The 20,574-nt window shown below is 41.9% G+C and overlaps 1 protein-coding gene across 5 annotated transcripts in view; it reads left to right on the forward strand.

Moving 5' to 3' along the window:
* The window catches only part of MAPKBP1 (mitogen-activated protein kinase binding protein 1), a 97,870-nt gene extending 79,057 nt beyond the window's left edge, over positions 1–18,813 (forward strand). For 3 of the 5 annotated variants that reach the window (XM_057365781.1, XM_057365791.1, XM_057365785.1), the window contains exons 21-31: positions 1,845–1,993; positions 2,686–2,735; positions 3,277–3,513; positions 4,459–4,628; positions 6,210–6,355; positions 6,752–6,919; positions 7,791–7,869; positions 9,404–9,714; positions 10,519–11,577; positions 14,752–14,837; positions 15,807–18,813. In XM_057365781.1, the coding sequence (XP_057221764.1) occupies positions 1,845–1,993; positions 2,686–2,735; positions 3,277–3,513; positions 4,459–4,628; positions 6,210–6,355; positions 6,752–6,919; positions 7,791–7,869; positions 9,404–9,714; positions 10,519–11,577; positions 14,752–14,837; positions 15,807–16,100 (2,749 nt within the window). In that variant the 3' untranslated portion in view covers positions 16,101–18,813. The remainder of the gene's footprint in view (positions 1–1,844; positions 1,994–2,685; positions 2,736–3,276; positions 3,514–4,458; positions 4,629–6,209; positions 6,356–6,751; positions 6,920–7,790; positions 7,870–9,403; positions 9,715–10,518; positions 11,578–14,751; positions 14,838–15,806) is intronic. The other 2 variants (XM_057365799.1, XM_057365809.1) reach the window with 2 other exon arrangements.
* The last annotated feature ends 1,761 nt before the right edge of the window (positions 18,814–20,574 follow it).

Below are 20,574 nucleotides of genomic sequence, written 5' to 3' on the forward strand. Positions count from 1 at the left end.
ATGAATTATTGTTGAGATAATACAAGATWACCTTATGTTTGTATCAAATATGTTACTTCATAACTTGTCACTTCCTTTGAGGTGTGAAAAAACCTGAAATCTGTCTTCCAAAATATGTTTTGCATTCTCTTACTCTGCAACTTTAAGGATACTGGAACATACTACCCCCCCCCCCCCCTTACTAATTTTGTCGGTCACCATGTGTTGGACAGGGGCCATCTTTCTATTTGTRACATAAAACACATGGATAGCGATCCTCCCTTCTCCATTTACACCAGTGACGGTACACACAGGAGTTTGGCAAACACATAATCTTGCCTTGCCGTATCACCTCACCATTGTGAGGTATTCAACCAGTCAGATGTTTAAATGTCTAATAATCCAAACCTTCTGTCTCAATGAAYTCCTCAACCATCCATGATAAATACAAGCAGCAGGATGCTATCAAAGTTATTGATACAAAGTAATTATAGCCTACCATGAATAAATGTAATTAATAKACATCATAGGATGAAACATGGCATAACCTCAAACATACTGAGGTGTTGGGATTCCCCTGCTTAGACACAAGAACCTGACAGTGACAAGATGAGCACAAGAGGGTAGAAGAGATGAAGAGACTGACCAACTCAAATGTCAAAAGTAAATGAAGGTGGCCAATATAAAACCATTTCACTTGAGAACTCTGCAGGCTACAGTCAGTTTCACCTTTCTTTTTGCAAGAACACTTCAAAGCTCATCTGAAATGGTTGTGTTGTTATTTCTGCTAATGAAATGGAAATTAATGTCCTGCCACTACCCAGGAAGAGAAAAGATTAAAATACCTTAACTGCTTCTTACCGTGTTTCAATCCTGCCTGCTATCTGTCAGCTGCAGGAGAAGTTGGTCCCTTGCCAGATTGCTCTGTATTTGGTGGATGAGCTATTTTTATTTAATGAATAATGCTTGGCACTCAACACCCACCAGTGATATCCTGTAAATGTCACTAATTATGAGTTTGGTGCTCTAGCTCAAGGCCATGGAGTAGGGGCTACTCAAATGTATTTCTTGGGGATTCTTCTTCAATTATTGTCCAAAGGTTCTTTTGTTCATTTGGTTCTGTGGACTGAAGGGGTAAGTGGAGGAAAGCGAAGAGGAGAAGAAAAGGGGAGGGTAAACTTTGGTGGTGTTGTGTCCCCTTGATTGGTAGTGGGCAATTCTATGCTGGGAGTGCCTCTGAGGACTGTGTGGTAAAACTTGTCTTGACCTACTTTAATCAAAGGTCTGCCCAAGATATGTTTTACATGATCCTTGAAAGCTAAAGTAGTCAGCACGGTGCTCTTATGGTATATGGGCTGTGCCTTCAGGTTCTGCCTGGAGCAATCCTTGAAATGAACCTGTCTGTTATGGGATTATKTGCCATAAACCCAATTATTTTCAAACAGAGACTATCTCTGACATTTTTAATGTGTAAACCACTTCCAGAGGGGAAGTGCTTGAGGGTGGGGAAAATATTTGCCTTTCAAATATAATCTACCATCTTGACCGAAACAATTGGCGGAGTCTGAAATGGGAGGCCCAGTTTCATTTCATTTGACTTTCTCAAACTTGTTTGCTTCTGATTTCTGTCAACCTTCCACACATATGAGAACACTGCTGTGGCAGGGTTTGCACATCTTTATGCAGGGTTTAGCTTGCCCTGTTTCTCAGAGGTGGGTTGGACTAGGGCAAGGGCTGTTTGAGAGAGTTGAGGCTGCCTCCTGAGGATGGATGGAGATAAGGTGCAGAAGTGTCTGGTGTGAGGATTGAAAAGGTGAGCAGTTCTTCCATAARCCATAACACTGCTTCTAATCCCTGCCTTTCAGGCGTGAGTCCATCTCYGCCCTGTCTTCTGTGCCTGCACTCTCATCAGACAGCGACAAGGATGGTGAAGATGAAGGAAATGATGAAGATGAGTTACGGGGGCTGCAGTCTTTCCACATTCAGTCGAACTGCAACACTGAGAGAGACTCAGGTAGAAATGGGAGAGGCATGGGCAGGGATGGAGGAAAATGGCATGAATGTGAAGGGAGGAGAAGATGAGAGACACTGGCTTAGGGATCACAAGGTATGGGAAGGAGAAAGACCAAAACAGAATCAGATGGATAGATACCAATGGGTAATATGGAGCTGTCCATTCCTGCATCTGAAGAGGGGTACATTTCAGAGTTCTCTGTCTAGAAATACAGTTGTTAAATTGGCAAGCTTCTTCCTAGTTCCAATTGGCTAAAAAAAAGCTTAATTAGTTTCCTGGTCTGGGGCCTACAAGCTACATGTAAAAATCTGCAGCAACCAAAAGAGATCAAGAGATTGCCTCAAAAGAGAGGATGTTAAAGATGTCTGATAAAACTTACCGTACAGATTGCCATTATTGATTTGATGTATTTTTATCACAGATGTTACAGAGCAGACTTTAAAACCAAGCCTTTGAAAGGGCTCTGCTCTCTGGAGGAGTGTTCTGCTGATTCAGTGAAAATCTTACATAAAGCTGTATGTCTCTGTTAAAACGTTGATACAATGCGTTGGTAATGTGTGGGAAAACATGTGTAGACAGTGGTTCAAAAGGTGTAAGAATACTGCCTTTGAGGAAAGATGAAGTAAGAGGTTGTTGAAAGCTGGACTGCTGGCCAGGATGTCAATTAGGTGCATATCTCTTTACCTTTCCAGATCCAGACCTTACTCTCTCAAGAAGCCTTTCCCACTGGGAAATGAGGAGGGTGAGTTACTAAACCTTCAGATTATATTTCTTTTCAGTTATAGGGAAACTGAAGAAGAAATTCCCAGAGAGGTTAAAAACTTCGTTTGCACTTGTGGGAAAGGTGCAGCTGTGTGGGAAACCATTGAGAAGCCTCTCTCTGAAGAGTGGCTTGGAGATGGCAAAATAAAGCCTAGTTTAAGAGATTAGGGTGTTTAGGGCCTAGAGTTGCACTTGGAATTTTAACATCACTGTCTTTCCATCAGTTGTTATGCTTTTGTCTTTGCATTTTTCATCTTAATGTCATGTGGTGCTAAAGCTGTTCATATACTTGGATCTGAGCAGGACATTTAATTGTTCAATTGTGTAAGAAGCAGCAACAAAAGTATMATTTTTACTTGATGCTTTATGATTAAAAGTGCAATTTCAAGTTCTCAGACAGTTTTGARGCTTTTATGGAGATGGACGTAATTATGTTTTTCTGTGGGTCATGTGTTTTTTCTCCTGTTTTTCCATCAGCAAAACTCAGTCCCTAAGTTTGTCTGTCTTACAATTTCCTTCAGGCCAAAGAGATAGCGGCAATCCAGCGTTCAGAGGCGCCAATGAGCAAGATGCCCCGGCAGCGCAGCCGCTGGTCCCAGCCAAGCAGCAGCATAGAGATGACTGTGAAATCCATGCTTGACCTGCGTCAGCTGGAGTCCTTCTCTGTGTCCCGCTCTCCAAGTCGAGACTCGCTGTCTCAAAACAGCAATGGGGACGACAGAGAGGAGCACACCGACCTTCCTGTGCACATCAACAAGGTAAGGGCAAACTACTCTGAGGARGTGAACCCACTCTGAGTGCATGTCCTGCATCTGTTTGTTACCTCTGTTTATTACTATCTGAAGCCATTCTTTTTATGGTTAGAAGTGTTCTAAATTACTTCTGAGGAACTTTATTAGATAACTCTTGTAGTTAGTACTCCTGCAATGTGTGACTGTTGTCTTATAGCAGAGACCATATAGGATCGAGGTTTCTTTTTGATGACAGGAAGAGCTCATGTTTTCTATTAGCTCTTTGATTAGTTATGTCAAAAACAAGCTGAGAGTTCAGCTTGGAATTAGAGGTGTGTAAAAACCTGGTCACCTGTTAGCTCACTCTGGGATGCAGTTTCTTGGCTCCAGTAGCCACAGAAATGTGACTCATATGATTCCCTTAGTTGTGGGCTGTGCTAAGTTAGTAAAATCTCTTTAATCTCTCTAGTGATGGGTCACAGCAAATAATGTGTGCTCGTCCTCCGAAAGCTACTGCCTGTTTTCCAGTAGCAATCTGCCCCAGTGCCTAGCTTCATTAGAATTTTTTTTCCCTGATACCTGTGTGACTGAGAAGATTTTTGAGATTGTTGTGTGCAGTAAATCAGTTTTTTAGCTGTGGCGCAGTTTTGTGAGTTGTCCGATTAGTCCGTAGAAGTTAATGGAAGAAGCTGCTGCCATATGGCTTGCACTCCTGATCTATGGTCAAAAAGTACCAAAACAGGAAACAGAGCAGGAAAGTACAGCAGTAATCTGGCAAGTTTAGTAAATAAGTAACAGAAAAGATGTAGGATTGCTGTGTTTTCTGATCTCAGATTGCTGATCATATTCTGTACTTTGCATACATACATGCATATTCTGTACTAATGCATACTTTCTAACCCTGCACAGCATTTGCTGATGTAAGATAAAATGCTGGTAATATCTGGTTTTCTCTCTTTTTAAATAAACCAGGTTGGCAGCTCAATACCTCCCCAAGAGAACGGGTCTTGTGTGCGACCCCAAGTGATTCGGCTTGTGTCTTGTGAAGAGGGGATTTTCTCTCAGGAACTGGAACCTTCTGAGAGTGAGGAATGTGTAATCTACCCTGAGCAAGATGAAATCCATCCCACAGACTCTAGCAGGTTAAAAATAAGCTCTCTGCTGTGCATGGCTTAGATGTTTCTGTTCTGGTTTTCTTGCAGTTTGTGTGGTAACTTTAATGAGTTGACTTACTGCCTGATAGATGTCAGGCATGTTTAGTTGAGAGTTTTGTCAGACGGATGCTAGAGGAGATGAAACTAATAAGGCACCATCAAAATAATTTTCCTCTGAGGAAACTGCGCATTAGCAGTCTACTCCAATTTTTTTTTGTTGAATAAACAACATGGGAGCAGCCTTTTTGCTTTCTCCCTTATCTGAGTTGAAAATAGYAAGGGAAAACTTGGAAGCTGGAAAACTCACTGACAGTGACATACGTGACAGCGAAATGCCTACCCAGGAGAAATGACAGGACATTTATTTATGATAATTGGGCAATAATTTAGCAAATGTAGTGTGTGATTACTCTTTTATGGGAAATAGAAGGAGTTGCATGATACAGATGGAATTGAAAAGGACACTGGAAACAGTGCAGTTTTTTATTCCTCTGCTGTTTCTTCTGTTTTAATTTTACATAATTTAACTTTTCTGTGCTCCATTTTATTTTCCTTCCCTGAATTTTATTCTTCCCTTCCCCTTTTAACCTGATGCAAGTAGCTGTTTAATTTCCTTTGTCTTCTCCTGTTACGTTACAGAGAGTGGGGCTCATAGCTTTAGACTTTCATGCATGACTGCATGCCAAAATTTTACAGTTGAGGCTGCTAGGTTTTGATTAGTTTGTCTTTATTTTTCACTTTTAATTTTATGAAGATAACATTTGGGCAGAGTAGACCCATGTGCTGCTCCATCATGTAAGGAAAAGAGGTCCTCTGGTGATGGGGACACATGGCAATGTTTACAGAGTTTGGGAGCTGCCAGGGGTAGTTGCGATTTAGTTCTGTTCATTGACTTCTGCATCTTACCTTGCATTGGAGTACATTTGAAACAAAAGTATTTAAAAAAGGGGAAAACTGAAGTCCTTAGGCATCAGGTAGAAGAACAGTGCTGGTGACATTTGAAAAAATAGGATCCATAAAATCGTAACAGAAATCAGGAACCMTGTCATACGAGATTGTATTTTTGTATGATGTTCTTCACTAAATTAATCTTTCTCAAAGCCAGAATCTTGTATATTTTGCATCACAGAATTTGCCCAACGAAGCAGGTCATGAACATGGGGAAAAATGCGTAATAGAGCTTAAATCTATGGCAAACTGGAGTTTCTCTCCTGCAGGCATAGGCATAGTTTTAGTCCCTTTTTCATCATGTAAACTTCTACATTTGTTCCTCACGCATGCTGGAAATCAAGCCAGAGCAGTGTGATGCTGRTGCCTGGTAATCATGGGAACTGACTACGCCCAGAAAATCAGACAGTCCCCTTGGGACTTCACTGTCCAAGCTTAATGAAATGCAAAAAATATACTGTATTGTGATGAGAGAAATCAACTTCTTTTTCTCTTTAAAGCATTACATTTATAATAAAGGGTATTACTAATACAGGTAAGGCCTTATTAAAGTTAAAATGTGCTTCTTTACATATAAACAAATATCTCTCCTAGTGCTGTATCTTCCTGTCTCTCTTGTAGTGAGTTCCAGGTAAAAGCACTGCCCCATGGGAAGCTCTGTAGAGGCTATCACAGTAATGGATGCCCAGATAAACACAGTCCAGACAGTGCCTGCTCTGTAGATTACAGCAGCAGTCGTCTGTCCAGCCCAGACCATCCAAATGAAGGTAAGATGCAAAGACATTATAATGTATTTGTATATGAGCTCTTCATGAGCTGAAGTCATGCTCCTGTTAGTCACACTGGTACTGCTGTACTGATTTGGGAGCATTTCAGCAGACACCTCAGTGAAGCCACTGTAGGAGCAGGAGTTGGTGCACTTTCCTTGGGCATCTTTGTTTTTTCTTACCTTGCTAGCTAAGAGGTAGGTTTAGTACTGATTAYCCCATAGGCTATGCTGTTTGTGGGATATGGTCGATTAGAGAATTGTTGCACGTAATGCTGACTGACTTTAACATTCTAGGTTCAATTTAGCATCTTTGATTTTTTTTTTTTTTTTTAACTTGGCTAACGTTACTCTGATTAAGTTGTTACAGCACTGGGGTTTTTTTGCCTTTTCCCAGATTCTGAAGGCACTGAGCCTCTAAGTGTAGATGGTGCTTCAGACCTGGAGGGAGAAGGWGAGGAGGATGTAGGTGCTAGCATGCCGGAAGGAGAAATTCCTCAGATACCTGATCAAGAAAAGTTCCTCAAGGAGCATTTTGGGACCCTGAGCAACACTGATGGAAAAGGTACATCTCTACATTCAGCGGGAAGACTTTCTAAGGTCACTCTTGATTTTTCCCCTGTATAAACCAAACTAGGCTACAAGTTCTGCTAGGCTTTCATTGATGTGTGTGTACATGGGAGGGGGGCAAAAATGGAAAACAGTGTGAAGAGGCCTGAAGTAGAGTGACATCTGTTAACTTCATCGGTCTGTGTGTAAGTTTGTGTGGATGAGACTGGACTCTGTGTCAGTTTGGGTTAAGCATTGTCCCTGGAATTCTGAGAGCTGTTATCTTGCTCCCGGACTGGCTTTTCCCATTGAAAAGGAAGGTGTTGACTGCGCGTCACCGATAGGTGACACGCAGTGGCCTCTAGTGGTGCATCAAGGCATAGCCCATGTCACAAAAGAAAAGGCTGAAATGCTGGGTGGAGGGAGAGAATAAGAGGAGACATCAGAGTGGCAAAGGAGATGGTTTGKCTTTATCGACCAACTCCAGAGCAAAGCATGGCTTTTTAGAATTAATAATGGTTGCAGGCAGCAATATCTATGTGAGTTGTTCGGGTTCTTTTTTTTCCTTTTATTTTTTGTCCTCTTTGATTGGTTTGTTTTCTGCTTGTTGCCAGTGCCTCACAGTCCTWCAGGCAGGATAGGATACAAAGGGAAGCAAATAAAGGAGGAGCCTTACCCTTAGGGAGAGTAGCAGCTTAAGGCATAGTAATTGAAGTARAGCAGTAAAGGCAAAGGAAATATACTTATTTAATTCTATGTGGCTTTAGCTTAAAAAAATATGGATCTGAGGGAACACTTGATAGTCTCTATGATAAGGAAACATATGTGTCTGAATGTTGTGTAAATAAACTGCTCATTTTTCTTTCTCCTTTAACCAAAATTTTTAGGTGGCTCATGTAGGAATCTGGAAAGAACCGAAAACCTCAGCATTTCCTCTCGCTTTCTTTCCCAGTCCCCGGCTCTCAGGTATGGCTCTGCTTGTTTTAAGTGTTTCCTTCTATCTATTTATACTAATATGAGTAGGTCTCATGCTAGGTCCTGAGTGAAAATAGTTGAGCAAACTTCTTGTTRTGCCTTGGTGTGGCTAGGCACAGCATAGTGTTAGCATAGCAGGCTGGTTGCAGACTCTTGTGATTTGGACAGGCTATCCTGGGTCATTCTGTTTGTTCCTAATGTAACACTATTGTTTTGTTCTTTTTCCTCTTTCAACAATGTGCTTAATTGTTTCATGATTAATGCCTTGGTTGATTTAGTTGGAAGAATCACTAATAATCTAATTTACTCTTCACTGTTTATGCTCTGTTTATTCTTTTGCATTTCATTCAGCTTGGACAATGAAAGTAGATTTATCAACTTTTCCTTTGTTTTATAGTCCTTTCTTACTCAGCTTTGTTTCTCAGTTCCATGCCTTCATAGGGTGTTCTGGTGTCTCATACAAAGCCCCACAGGGATATTATTCTTCCAAAAACCCCTCAACCCAAAAGCACCCCAAAAGGCCTCTGCAAGCTGTTTTCCTTATTATTTAAAAGAATTCCCAACAAAACAAATAAAAAAAGATCAAAGAAAAAATGAGGGCAATGCTTTTTTTGATTTGGGTTCATAAATGTTTAAAATAAACAAATACTCCTATATTCCTCTAAAATAACAATTTAAAATCTTAGCTCAAATGAATTTCATTGTGTAGGAATAAGCAGATTTGAATACATCTTCTAAGGTTCACCAGCTGTGTCTAGATTCAGCATGTTAGGGAAATTTGTTTGTTATTGCTGTATTCAGCTGCTGTTGCTGCTGTCAGGAGTGCCTCTTAGTCTGTCTCATGTTGGGACTATGTTTGGGAAGAAAGCCAGTTGGCTATTGTGTCAGCTTCTRGAGAGTTGCAGTGATGAGTGAAAGACGTCACTGGTGCTTTAGACAAGGGAGGTAGTTTTTGATTATGAGAACCTCTGGGCTTTTAATCTGTTCAGCTGTTTAAACATACCAGATTGAAAGKTGCCTCCTTTCTGAAGTGAGCCCACTGTATTTGTCTGAAGTGGAGAGGAAGAGGAAATTAGGCTTTCTTCTTGAAGATACTGACCAGCTTTCCTAGTCATTATGCTTTCATAATGTTAGAAAAGCATATTTATTTCCTCTTAGGGTTATCTTAGAATTGAATATATTTAAATTTTAGTAAGGTGAGCTGAGAGAAAAAACTTGACCCGACTTTGCCCAGTCTTTCCTATGCCTGGAATTTTTCCTTCTCTTTTGTCCTCACGTTTTACAGTGTCCTCCCTGGAAACAGCAACCCAATGCTTTCTGTGATTGTGCAGCCCTTAGTCAAATGACTGAAGACCAGAGCTTACAGGGTTGAGTAGAATGAAGTGGTAACAGCTTAGGGCATTTTTGACTCAAAAAAGTCCAGATAGGGAGGGACTCTGTATCCCAGAGAAACTTATATGTTCCTGTCTACCCAGGGCAACGTAGTTCCTTGTTTTAACTGGGATTTCTTTATTGTRTTCTTTAGACAATTGTCACGCTCTTCATCAAATCTGACACTGGATTCAAAGCCCATCGAGCCACCAACCCAGACCAGTCAGTTTACACCAGACCTGTTGAAGAATGACAACATCCATCCTGGTGATGCACTGGAGAATAGCCAACTCCTGGAGAATGTAAWTTCAAATCGAGCTATTTATGTGCAGAAAAAACGCAGATCGGCTTTGGAGGCCAGCAGAGTTGGTATGGCTCCTGGACGGGTTATTGCCTCCTTTCCAGAAGGCCCTGGGACTGCAGTCATGAGAAAGGCACAGTCAGTGCATGACCTCGTGCATGAGGGTAAGGAACAGKTTGGAGTGATGGGATGAACCCAGGAATGAAACAGGGACATTTGAGTGGAGATTTAAATTAAGCTTCTCTTGCATTCTCAGCTACAGCCTTTACATGTCTTCTAACTCTTAGCCTGTCAAGGGAAAATATTTTTAATATATTAATTAAAATATTATTTAGTATTTTTAATTTGTAATATAGATGCTGGTCTTCTAATTATCAGTCTCTGATACTTGTTTGACAGCTGTGGGAGGAGCAAGGGTGAAATGAAGTATTTGCAAAGAAATGGTCTCTTGCTATGGGTGGTTGCTCCAAGCTAGGACTGAAGCTCCCCAGGCTGAGGAGGAGACAAAGAGGGAAGGAAGAGACAGTAACAGAGAGCTTACTGTATTAATGCCCTCTGTGTGAAATAACTCTATTTTTGAAACAATCAACTCACATTAATAAGTTTGTTTAAAAAACAACAATGACCAAAAAAAAGRAACCAAAAAACCCTCATCTGATCACCACAACAGCATATGTAAGTTTTTGTCTGCTTCCCCTGGCCTCTCTCTTAAGAGTCACAGTGGTCTGAGGTCTTCTGACCATACACTTTAAGAACAAATCTCTCTCATGARGAAAGCAGTGTGTGAGCAGGATGAGGGTTGGGGAAAAAAAAGAAAGCTGTTGAGGCTTGGTGATACTAACCTGAACTAGTGGTTTTGTTTATACACATCTTTCAGGGACTGAGCTGAGCCATGTTAAATTCCGATTTAGGAATTCACTGCAGGCTCTTGTCTATTTTTGGTATGTTTGTCTGTTTAATTTTCACAGATAAGGGTCCTGGAGTGATATCCTCTGCCAAGCAGCGCCCTCAGACTCTTTTGGTGGTTGAGAAGGATCCCAGACCTAATAATTGCAGGGTGTTATCAGCCAGTATGTTGAAGATGGATGGATCTGGTGCTCTACTGGCCAAAGATGYCAGGGCTGCAAAACCGAAGTCCTACATGAACCCCACAACCAGCTTCCGGGCTAAGATGTCGAGGAGCATATCTGTAGGGGAAAATCTATACCTTGGTTGCTCCACTGAAATGTTGACTGATGGGAGGACTAGTCCTCCAGTGACAGAGAAGACACAATTTAGTTCCACAACAGATGCTGAGAAGATTAAGCTACCAGTGAAAGAAAGTGTTCCAGTGAAACCGACACTCCAGCCAGTTGTAAACTGCTCATCTCCCAAGTCCTTCCACAGCAAGTTGGCATCATCAAACCGAGCACATCTGATTCTTGACATTCCCAAGCCATTGCCTGATAGACCCACACTGGCCTCCTTCTCACCCACTACCAAAACAAAAACCCTGCTTGAGCCACAATCTCCCCAGTCACCTGCTGGGGCCTCTAAAAAGAAGCCCTCTTTTCCAGAGGTCCGAGCCTCCAAGAGGGAGAATCAAACTTCTGGGTCTCTGGTTCCTGGTAGAGAGATCCCAACAGGGCTTGCTAAGGAGAGCCCAGTGGATTATCCAGTCTCAAGGACAGATTGCCAGGATGAGCCAGGGGTCACTAGTGTAAAACTGAGGGAGGTGTCAGAGGGCCAGCCCCTCAGGTCTCCTGAGAGCACACTGCCCAGGGGCAGGGAGCGGATCACCGGCATCGCCTGTGTGCTAGACAGCCAACCTGGACTTTGCCCACTAGACCCCATGAGACCGAGGTCTCCATCCATAACTGCCTCGGCACAGGTCTCAGGTGTGCATGGATACCCATCTCTTATCTTCCCCCTTCTGTCTCCTGTCTTTGTGAACCGCCTCACGATCCCATCACATTTCTTTACGTCCAGCTTCTGGCCTGTCTCGTCCTGTCTGCACCTGTCTCGTTCCATAAACCATCCCCTCAAYGGTGAGACACTTCTTCAATCTAACATCTTTTTCTCAGTCTTTAGTTTCCATTTCCTCTGAGTCTTACGTATGACAGTGTTTGTAGCTGAATGTTTTGTAGACCTCAGCACTGTTGTGTTTTTAGTGATTTAGCTGTACAATTACACCTGATTTATCATTGACCACAAAGAGCCCCTTAGAGGGGGCTCAAACCTCTTTGTGGTCGATGCTAAAAGCTGACATACTGGGAATCCCCCTGTGTGTAGGTCACATCTCTATGCCTCCTCTGGTATACCTTATACCTCTCTACCTCCTTGGCCAGCAAATGTAGGTGCAGGACAACATGTGCTGACTGAACCAAGCAAGCACAGATAATACTGACAGTGAAGTTGTGCCAGGCAGCTCAAGCTTTCCTTTGTTAATACGCAAGTTTGCAGGGTCCAGAAGAATTTGCATACAGTTTTCTCCCATGAGATAAGGCTCAATGGAAGTGAGCTCCTTGCTKTAGCTACTTGTGGGAGCAAGCATGTCTTTGTGCTGCTATAACTCTGCTTTGGGGACACATCTGCAAGCTGAATATGAATATTATCCTAATTTGGAGAAAAAGGTACAAGAGGAAAAACTTTGACCTGMTGAAAACAGCTTGAAGATCTATTACAGGCCTCAGTTTAAGGTAGTTCAGTGAAATTAAAACTAGCAGATAAGTTCAAATTGAAGCAAAAATCCTGTCCTTCAAGGCAGGAAAACCTCCAGTGTCAGAGAAGACACTGTTTAGTTCCACATCATCTGCTGATRTTTTTCTTTTGTGTCACAATCTGAATGGAAGTAGACCTTTCTGAGCTGTGGGTTAGAAAGCTGGATATTAACCATTGCACTGATACSTTGTACCTTCAGGGGCTATACAGGRCAAAGTTTTTTATCTCTTTTTTTATGTAGTTSTTACTCATATCTGAGGAGGGGCAGCTCTGTAATCCTGTGATCAGTTACAGTTCTGTGGTGCCAGGTTGTTGCACCRTTCATCGAAATGGTTAAGCACAATATTTCTGCATCAAAGTATTGCAGAAGGGTAATCTGGTTTTGATGCAATGTTATTTTTCTTTTTGCATTTCTAGAGGGATCAAACACCCTAGTMTTGAAGCACTGTTACAAAAACAGGAAATGTGATGTTTTGTTGAGGGACCTTCTAATACTGTAGCTGCCATGAACAGTGAGTGCATCTGAAACTTTCAGACCCTTCCCCTACGGGGTGAGGTTTCTTCCAGCACCAGATGCAGCCTGAAGCTGTGGAATCACATTCTGCAGCAGAATTGTAGTTGTCTGTACTCTTTAGGCTGAGTTTTCTTGTCTAGATTAGGGAATTGGGTTACATGAAAAATGGGTTTTGGTCAGTTTGCTTAACATAGGTAGCACAGAGAAAGAGCCAGGTTTTTTTCAGTATTTTTTTTTCTAACAACTCCCAAGACAAAGCACACCCTGACAGAATATTTAACTGCATCCTTTAGTGAGTTAGAATGATATAGTACTGTGGATCCCCAATGGTTTTCTTTCTCAATAGGCAACTGTCACCTTTAAGCTTCTTGCAGACCATATTTCTCAAATTTTTAGTGWTAGATTCTGGAAAAGCTCTTTAGATCCAAGTTGGCTATTGCTGTGAACATCATACTGTGTCTTCTGGAAATCATAGTGTGGCAGTTTAGATTAAAACTGTAGGGTCGATTGAGACCTGTTCTGATTCTGACTTGTGCTGTTACTTTAGGTTTCCACTTAATTTCTCTGTCCTTCAATTTCCTGCTTGAATAATGACTGCAAATAAAGACACTTAATTGTTCTTGTGAAAGCATTTTGACATCTACAGTTAAAATGCTGTAGATGTGCTTAATACCGTTGCTGTGTTTAATATTCTCTGCTAGTTTCTGAAGAGCTCTGCTCTGCACACCCAAGAGGCAGAAAATGCCTGTTACTTAAGCATTTATATTAGGTTTTGTGAGCTTTCTCCTGATTGGCACCTCTCAGAGCTGGAGACCAGCATAAAAAGGATGATCAGAAATCCAGAAATGATCATGAGAAGAAACAGCTGGGTTTCAAAGACAAACAGGGAAGGAGGKGGGCAGAAGGCAAGGATCTTGGATTGCACTGAAGCCCACTGTGCTCAGACTCCACGGGTGATTTGGGATCAAAGAATGCAGATGAAAGGACTTGTCTTTACCCCTTTGTTCTTGYAGATGTTTTTGTTTATGTATGAATAGATGTTTTTCTAGCTGTTTTTGTTTATATATCATCCAGATGTATTCATAAAATTAGCTCAGGTTCTCTCCAGTCTGTTCAACCATGGTGTTCTTAGAATTGCAGAAATTACAGTGCTAATGTGACAAAGTTTTGGGTTTGGGTAACTAAAGGAAGTCAAATGGGCTTTGTCCAGGCCTTTGCAAATTGAAGATTGTGTGTGTGTCTGTGTGTCTTTGTTCATGGTTTATGTCTAACTCATGAAAGTGTTTATTGTATTAAAAGATTGCGGGATTCAGCTTATGTTTTGGAGAGAATATCTGGTGGGGACTGTCAGAAGATGCTGTCCTTCAGTTACTTGCTTTCAGKTTTGAATTATGGTGTATCAGCAGGGTATATCATGGGTTGCTCAGAAGCGCAATTCTATTGTGATTGAGTTTGCTTGTCACCACCCCTCTGTACCTCAGTCGTCACTAGAGAGAACCAATAATTCAGTATAATCCATCGTCCTCTCTGCTTTAGTTGTACACTGTGCAGAAGGATGCATGGGGGAGCTTGGAGATTTCTGACTMGGTGGAAGCTAAATTAGAGGCTCCTTGGATCAGTCCCTCTTGTCACTGGAAGCCCTCATACAAACATGACTTTAATTGTAATTGAAAATCGCATGGGTAATCTGTGACTATCCATGACTGCAGTAAAAATGTGCAATCTGAGGAAAGCCACTGCTGACATTGGAGAGTCTAAAGACTGGAAAAATAGGGATGTTTGAAGCAAGCAGCACGTCTAGTTAATATTAAAGAAATTTCATGCAGAATGTGCTTATTTAATGATTTGCTTAAGCCAGCCCTAAAAATTGAATGAGAAGTTGTGTGCACGTGGTCATTCAGATATGGATTGAAAAACCTGTTTTCCTAATGAAGAGATAGTGGAGTCTGTGCCTTAACTTGTGCTTTTATGTTTTCTTCCCGTTCAGAATCGGGCATCAGCGTAGAGCAGTGCAAGCACGTGGTATCYGAGCTCCAGGACAGCATGCGCAGAGCCCTTCACCTTTACCGCAGGGTGAGTGACCTCACAYGTGGCCTTTGGTGCAGCAGCTGGGCTTTGCAGCCCATGGACATCTTACACAGAATGGAAGTGCTTGCTGCCTCAAGGGGTTTTCTTGACTGTGTGTTCAGTGACACAAGCTGCCTAGCTGTTCACTTGACTGCACCTTCARCTTGAACCAGGGATGCAGGAGCTCCTGATTTCCAGCTTTTGGATTTTCCAATGGTTTGCTATGGTACTCTGAGCAAATCAATTAAGTTTTCAGTTGGTTTAGCCTATCTGTAAACTGAAGATAACAGTATGCTCTTTTTCAAAGGGGTATTAGAGAATTAATTAATGATTATATACAGTGTTTCAGGGATATGAAATATTATAGGAGCTTTGAGTTTTATTATCCCCATCTGTTCATTGTCTTTGATGACTGGGAAAAGGATTAGTGAATGTAAGATAACATGAAAATCCAGCTGTGAGAGGAACATGCAGCCATTCATCTGTCCCTCTCACCACCAGACCAGAGTTACACAGAGAGCAATTGACTGATCTGTCAGGTCTCCTGTAATGAGTGTGGGACTTTGATTGTGAGCGTCTGCCATGTGGCCCTTTGCAGCTCTGACCACAGCACTTGCATTAGCTGTGTCACCTTGGGACCAGCTGCATTTGGCAGGAGGGACAGGAGACTGGGGCCCTGTGCTGCAGCTGGGAAACATAGTGCCTCTCTAAGCCCACTATAAGGGGAACACTAGGCAAAAATGTGCTTCCCATCTCGGTCCARTTGGAGTAATGCTGCTGGACTGTGTGAATGGAGTATTGGGTGCATGTCCTGCTGTATGTCTRAACAGGCAGTCTCAAAATGTTGAAGAAAAGTACACTTGATTGGTCTGCAAGTCTTTATGGCTTCACTTCCCTAAAGGGCAGAAATTGCTTACTTGGTGCTCTACCTAAACCCCAATGCATTCTTTTTCTTCTCCCTCTCTTTGTTTCCAGGTGTTAAATGATACCGAATCTTCTACTGACAAAGATAAAATAGCAGGCCTCCTGACAGAAACGTTCTCCTCAATGAAGAAAGAATTGGACTCTCTGAAGGATGCAGAAGAGCTTCCAAAAGACAAGGAGGCGCTGGCGAAGCCACAAGATAACACTAGCCCACTGAATGAGGGATGTGCTGCCAATCTACCAAGTCCCAAGAGTCTGGGAGATGAGCAGACACTAGCTTTGTTGGAACAGTACTCGGAGCTATTGCTGCAAGCTGTGGAACGACGCATGGACAAAAAACTCTAAGAGGGGTGGCTTTCAGGTGTTTGTGTATACACAGACATAATTGCAAGAAGAGGACCACTGAGAGAGCTTCAGACCAATGCTTCCATCACCTGGTCTAGGGCTGGTGGGGATACCTTTACAAATTGATTTCCTCAGGCTCCAACAACTGACTTGTTCCAATTCTTAGCAATGTGCTGGCCACAGTTTTAGTATTTGTTCCCCAATGGTCTTCAACTTCCTGTCTCTAAACAAAGTATCAAAAGAGGAGTTTGGAGAAATTGCTGTGAAATTTCTTCATAGCCAGGAGGTCAGGATGTTTGACACCTAAAAATACAAAGAAAATCCAGTTTATCCAAGAAATTCTGAACTGCTGACTAAAAGCAAAGGAGTCCAAGTGAAGCCAATCTTTTCCTCTCCAAGGCTTCATGGGAATCAAGAATCAGACTTCTTGTGGGTTTATTTATTAATTTATTTCTCTTGACTGTTGCTCTATGCCACATTTGTGGCTGTTATCTTTGTCCTTTAAARAAACTGTCAATCCCTTTGCCATATCCCAGCGAGAAACAATCTCTGTATTATAACCCCCCCAAGAGGGAGACAGGCTGGAGTKTCTGTGCAATTAATGAACTGTTCTCTGCTTAGATCTTGTCTTGCTGTTCTTGCTTTTCCTGCCTTAGTTTTGTTCCCTTCAGTAATCCTGCTGTTGTTATGACGACCCTATCTGCTTTCCTCTTGTGTCAAGACAGTCCCCACACTGTATTTTATCTGCATTTGCCTCCAGGGAAAGGCTCTGTATCCCTTGGGCCATGCTTTGGAGATTACTTTGTGAATTCATTAATGGTATTTTTAATCTGGACTTTGATGTTACCTTGATACTTCAGACTGGATTTTCTGCAGACATTTAAAAGATTTGATTTAGATACAATACAAATGTTTGTTTCAGCCACCTGTCATGATTAGGAATTGGATATTGATTTTGATGTTGTTATGATTTATTTGTGGAGAAGTGACACAGAAAAGTTGTTTTCCATCTCTTGCAGTGTAACTCTGGATTTGAGAGCTCTTCAGTGCCATTGCTCATGTATGTCATTTGTTCATTTCACTGTGATAGGAAAATGTTTTCTCCTTGCCTTTACAGGAAAACAGAATATTTACATCCCAAGAAAGCTGGGATTCTCTTACCTTTTGTAAAGCTATTTCAACTCTCCACAGAAAATTATTTCCTAAGAACTTCAAATGAGAGATTTTGGGATGTGATTACCATTTCCTCTGCCTCCAGCCCCTTTGCTTTTCATGAATTTCTGGTCTGAGAAACAGAAAATCTTCTCTTCTTGCATTTGTATGTGCAATATTTTTCTCACCTGTGGAGCTTCTCTAAACCCATGCTAACGTGTGTCTGTTGTGGCTTAAAATTGTCCAGTGTTTTTTTTTTTTAGTTCAATTATAAGCTAAGAAAAAAAATTTTAAACCAATGAAAATCTTCAGCACCTTCCCCCTTACTCCCACTCCTTTCAACAACAGGGGCAAATACACAAAATGTTTTATTTCTTCCATCTCCGGTCTGTCTTGAAGTTATTTTAAGGCAGAGCAGTATAATCCCAGTACCTAAAACTAATGCAAGCAACAAGTCTCTCTCTTTGGTGGGAGAGAGACTGCTGACATCTGTGAAAGTCAGTCAGAGGCAGCCAGACTGCATCACTTGATTTCACAGGTTACAGGGTGGAAGCAGTTTTCTTCCATTTAGTTATTCTGGCTGCTGTCTCTCTGAAACCCTGTGGCACTTGGAAATGTGGTCTGTTGACTTCTCTGTCTTACTGTGGCTGCAGATGTGCAGTGCAACCTTTTTCTACTGGTCTGGCCAGACTGGCATAGGATGCACTGTTTCTTCTGAGTAACTTTAGGGCTGAATAATCTGCAGTTCTGTCTCTCCCCYAACAGGTTTGCTGCCTGATCACTGCCGAGTGCTTCAGGATATGGCAGTTCAGGGGAACACTTTGAGAGTTTTCCAGCCTGTAATTGAAATCTGTCTAATCATGTTTCAGGTGTCCTTGCTAACCTTTCCTTCCATGGGCTTGTTCTGAAACTTTAAAGTGTTATTTTCTAGTCCTGTCTCTGCACTGTACCGTGCTGCACATCAGCTGCTGTGCTTGGTCCCATGGGCAGCTTCTCTTGCACAGACGGGTTTTGCAAAGGAAGGCAAGTTGGAAACCAGAGAGGAAATTTCTGGCAGTTTCTTTGAGTGAAAAGATGAGCTGGAGCTGCCACGTGTGGAATGTGTGATGACAGTCATGTTGGGTTTGTGATGGGAGTTAGTGTGGGTCAAGCTTGCTTTTGAGGTGACCAGTTCCTCCACTTTCAGACTGTGAACATATGTCCCAGTATACATGAAATTTCTTGCTGTACTGGGACCGCAAGACACTCAGGAAAAATAGCAGTCCCTTGAACCCAGTTATATTTTGGTACTGTTGATAACGGTTTGAGGGTTCTTTATATGACTTCCTTGTGCAATTTTATACCACTTTATTATTTAAACTTCGAGGTAGTGACAAAAAGGTCAGAGATGATACAGAAGAGTCAGTGGCAAGAATGAAATTCCCATGAAAGTAAAGGGCAATTACCAGTGAAGAGATACTTCATAGAGATRCTAAACATAGAGATACAAAACAAAGCTCCTTGGAAATACGTTGTATGAAGCAAGTCTGATTTTTAAGCTGATCAGAGTGGGTTTTGTTTCCTGGAGTCATGGCTGCATACAGGAAACCAGGGGTAAAATCTGATCAGAATGATGGCAAGAAAAGTGTCGGGCAAGTAGATCAGTTGGAGCATGGTTGTGTAGTTTAAAATAAATTTAGAATAGTATATGTAGGAGACTCAGGAAAACAGAGTAGATGTAGAGATGGTCTTGGTCTGAAGAACACCATTTGGCCAATACCTGTGAATGATATAGTACCAAAAGGCTTCAGGAAAGTGATACAGGACTTGGAGATGGTGATCTKTAATTAAAGAAGGAATTGGAGGGAGTTTGTTTTTAAATATGTTCCATTGAGCCTCTTGCTTCTTCTCTTGCTGTTCTCTAAGCAACTATTTTTTTCTTAAATGGCAAAGTCATGAGCTGTTTGTTCAAGGCTTTGGTGTTTTGAATTAAGTAGTAGAAGCCCAGTAAAGGACATGCTGGTGCCACAAGTTTGTTGCTGAGAGGGGTGAGGAGATAGTGTTGCTCTTGATAATTTAAGACTGCTCCAACTAATTCTTCCCTGCTAACTTCCTATTGCTGGCAGTAGGAAATATTCCTAAAACTTCTAGTTTACAGAACCAAGAGAGCATAAATGCTTTGCATTTGCACCTTGTGAATATGTTTCACCACAGGCTGTCATTTGGGCCGGTAGAGAAACAATGAATGGTAATTGCCTGGGAAGTGAAGAGGTTTGTCAGAGGAGGTAATCAATTTGAGTTTGTCCCTCTTAATGGTTTGTGATCCCTCTCATTGGTTTGTGTGGGTGTTAGCATAGGCACAGCAAGATACCTGTATTAAGATACTTGTTTAACATTAAAACTGAAAAAATAATTTGGACCTACTTATTATCTTTACATATATTTCCTACCCCTCCAACCCAACATTCCTGCTTAAAATGAGAAGTTTTAGATTTCTTTTCCATCTTGTAAATAGTGCTGCTTTGCCTGTGGAACCTCTCAGTTTGTTCTAGGGCTCTTTGTGCCGGGAAGGTAGGAAAGGCTTCAATCTGAGAGGGCAGCAAACTGTTCTATTTCCTGTTCTGTTTGCCTCAGCAGCACCCAGGAGCTGTTGTGTGTGGGAGCCCGCATTTCTTCCATCTCCTCTCAGGTTGTCCTCTCTTTTCCATGTGACCTCCCAGGTGATGAGGGCATGGCCTCAGAGCAGCCCCTCGCCCYCAGCCTCCCCTTTTTGCAGACTTCATCATGACTCAGAGGAATTGGGACGTTTCTTTCCGGGAGTAGAAACATACCAACTTAATTTTTTAAGAGAACGAATATGTATATAATTATATATAGGGGGAAAAAAATGAAATGCAGGTATTTAAACATCCTTGGTAAATTCATGCATGTACACAGTGTCTTCCCCCCACCCCGCYGGATGTGTATCATCCAGGACACTGAATGACAAAAAACCTCATCGAAATGGTAGACAGGTCTTCTAGCAGCCCCCCGAGAGAGTAGGTGCATCCTTCTCTGCTTCAGCTCGGCGTGTCCCGTGTGTCACCCGGCGCGGCTGGGGCTGTGTTCGGAACAAGCCATGTCCGCGCCGCGTGTCCTTCCTGCGCCCTCCTCACCCCTGTTCCCCGGCACTGCCCTTTTCCTTCACCCCTTTAAAACACAAAAACCCCCTTCCTGCTTTATTTATAAATGTGTGTTTTTATACTTTTGGCTTTAGGTAAAATAATACTTTTTTTTAATTATTATTTGGGAAAAAATTAAAAATTCCGTTTGTTGGGTTTTGTTTTTGTTGGTATTTTTCTTT

The sequence above is a fragment of the Malurus melanocephalus genome, unplaced genomic scaffold (assembly GCF_030028575.1).
Source record: "Malurus melanocephalus ecotype Western Australia unplaced genomic scaffold, MMel_1.1 scaffold_2, whole genome shotgun sequence".
Taxonomy (NCBI): Eukaryota; Metazoa; Chordata; class Aves; order Passeriformes; family Maluridae; genus Malurus; species Malurus melanocephalus.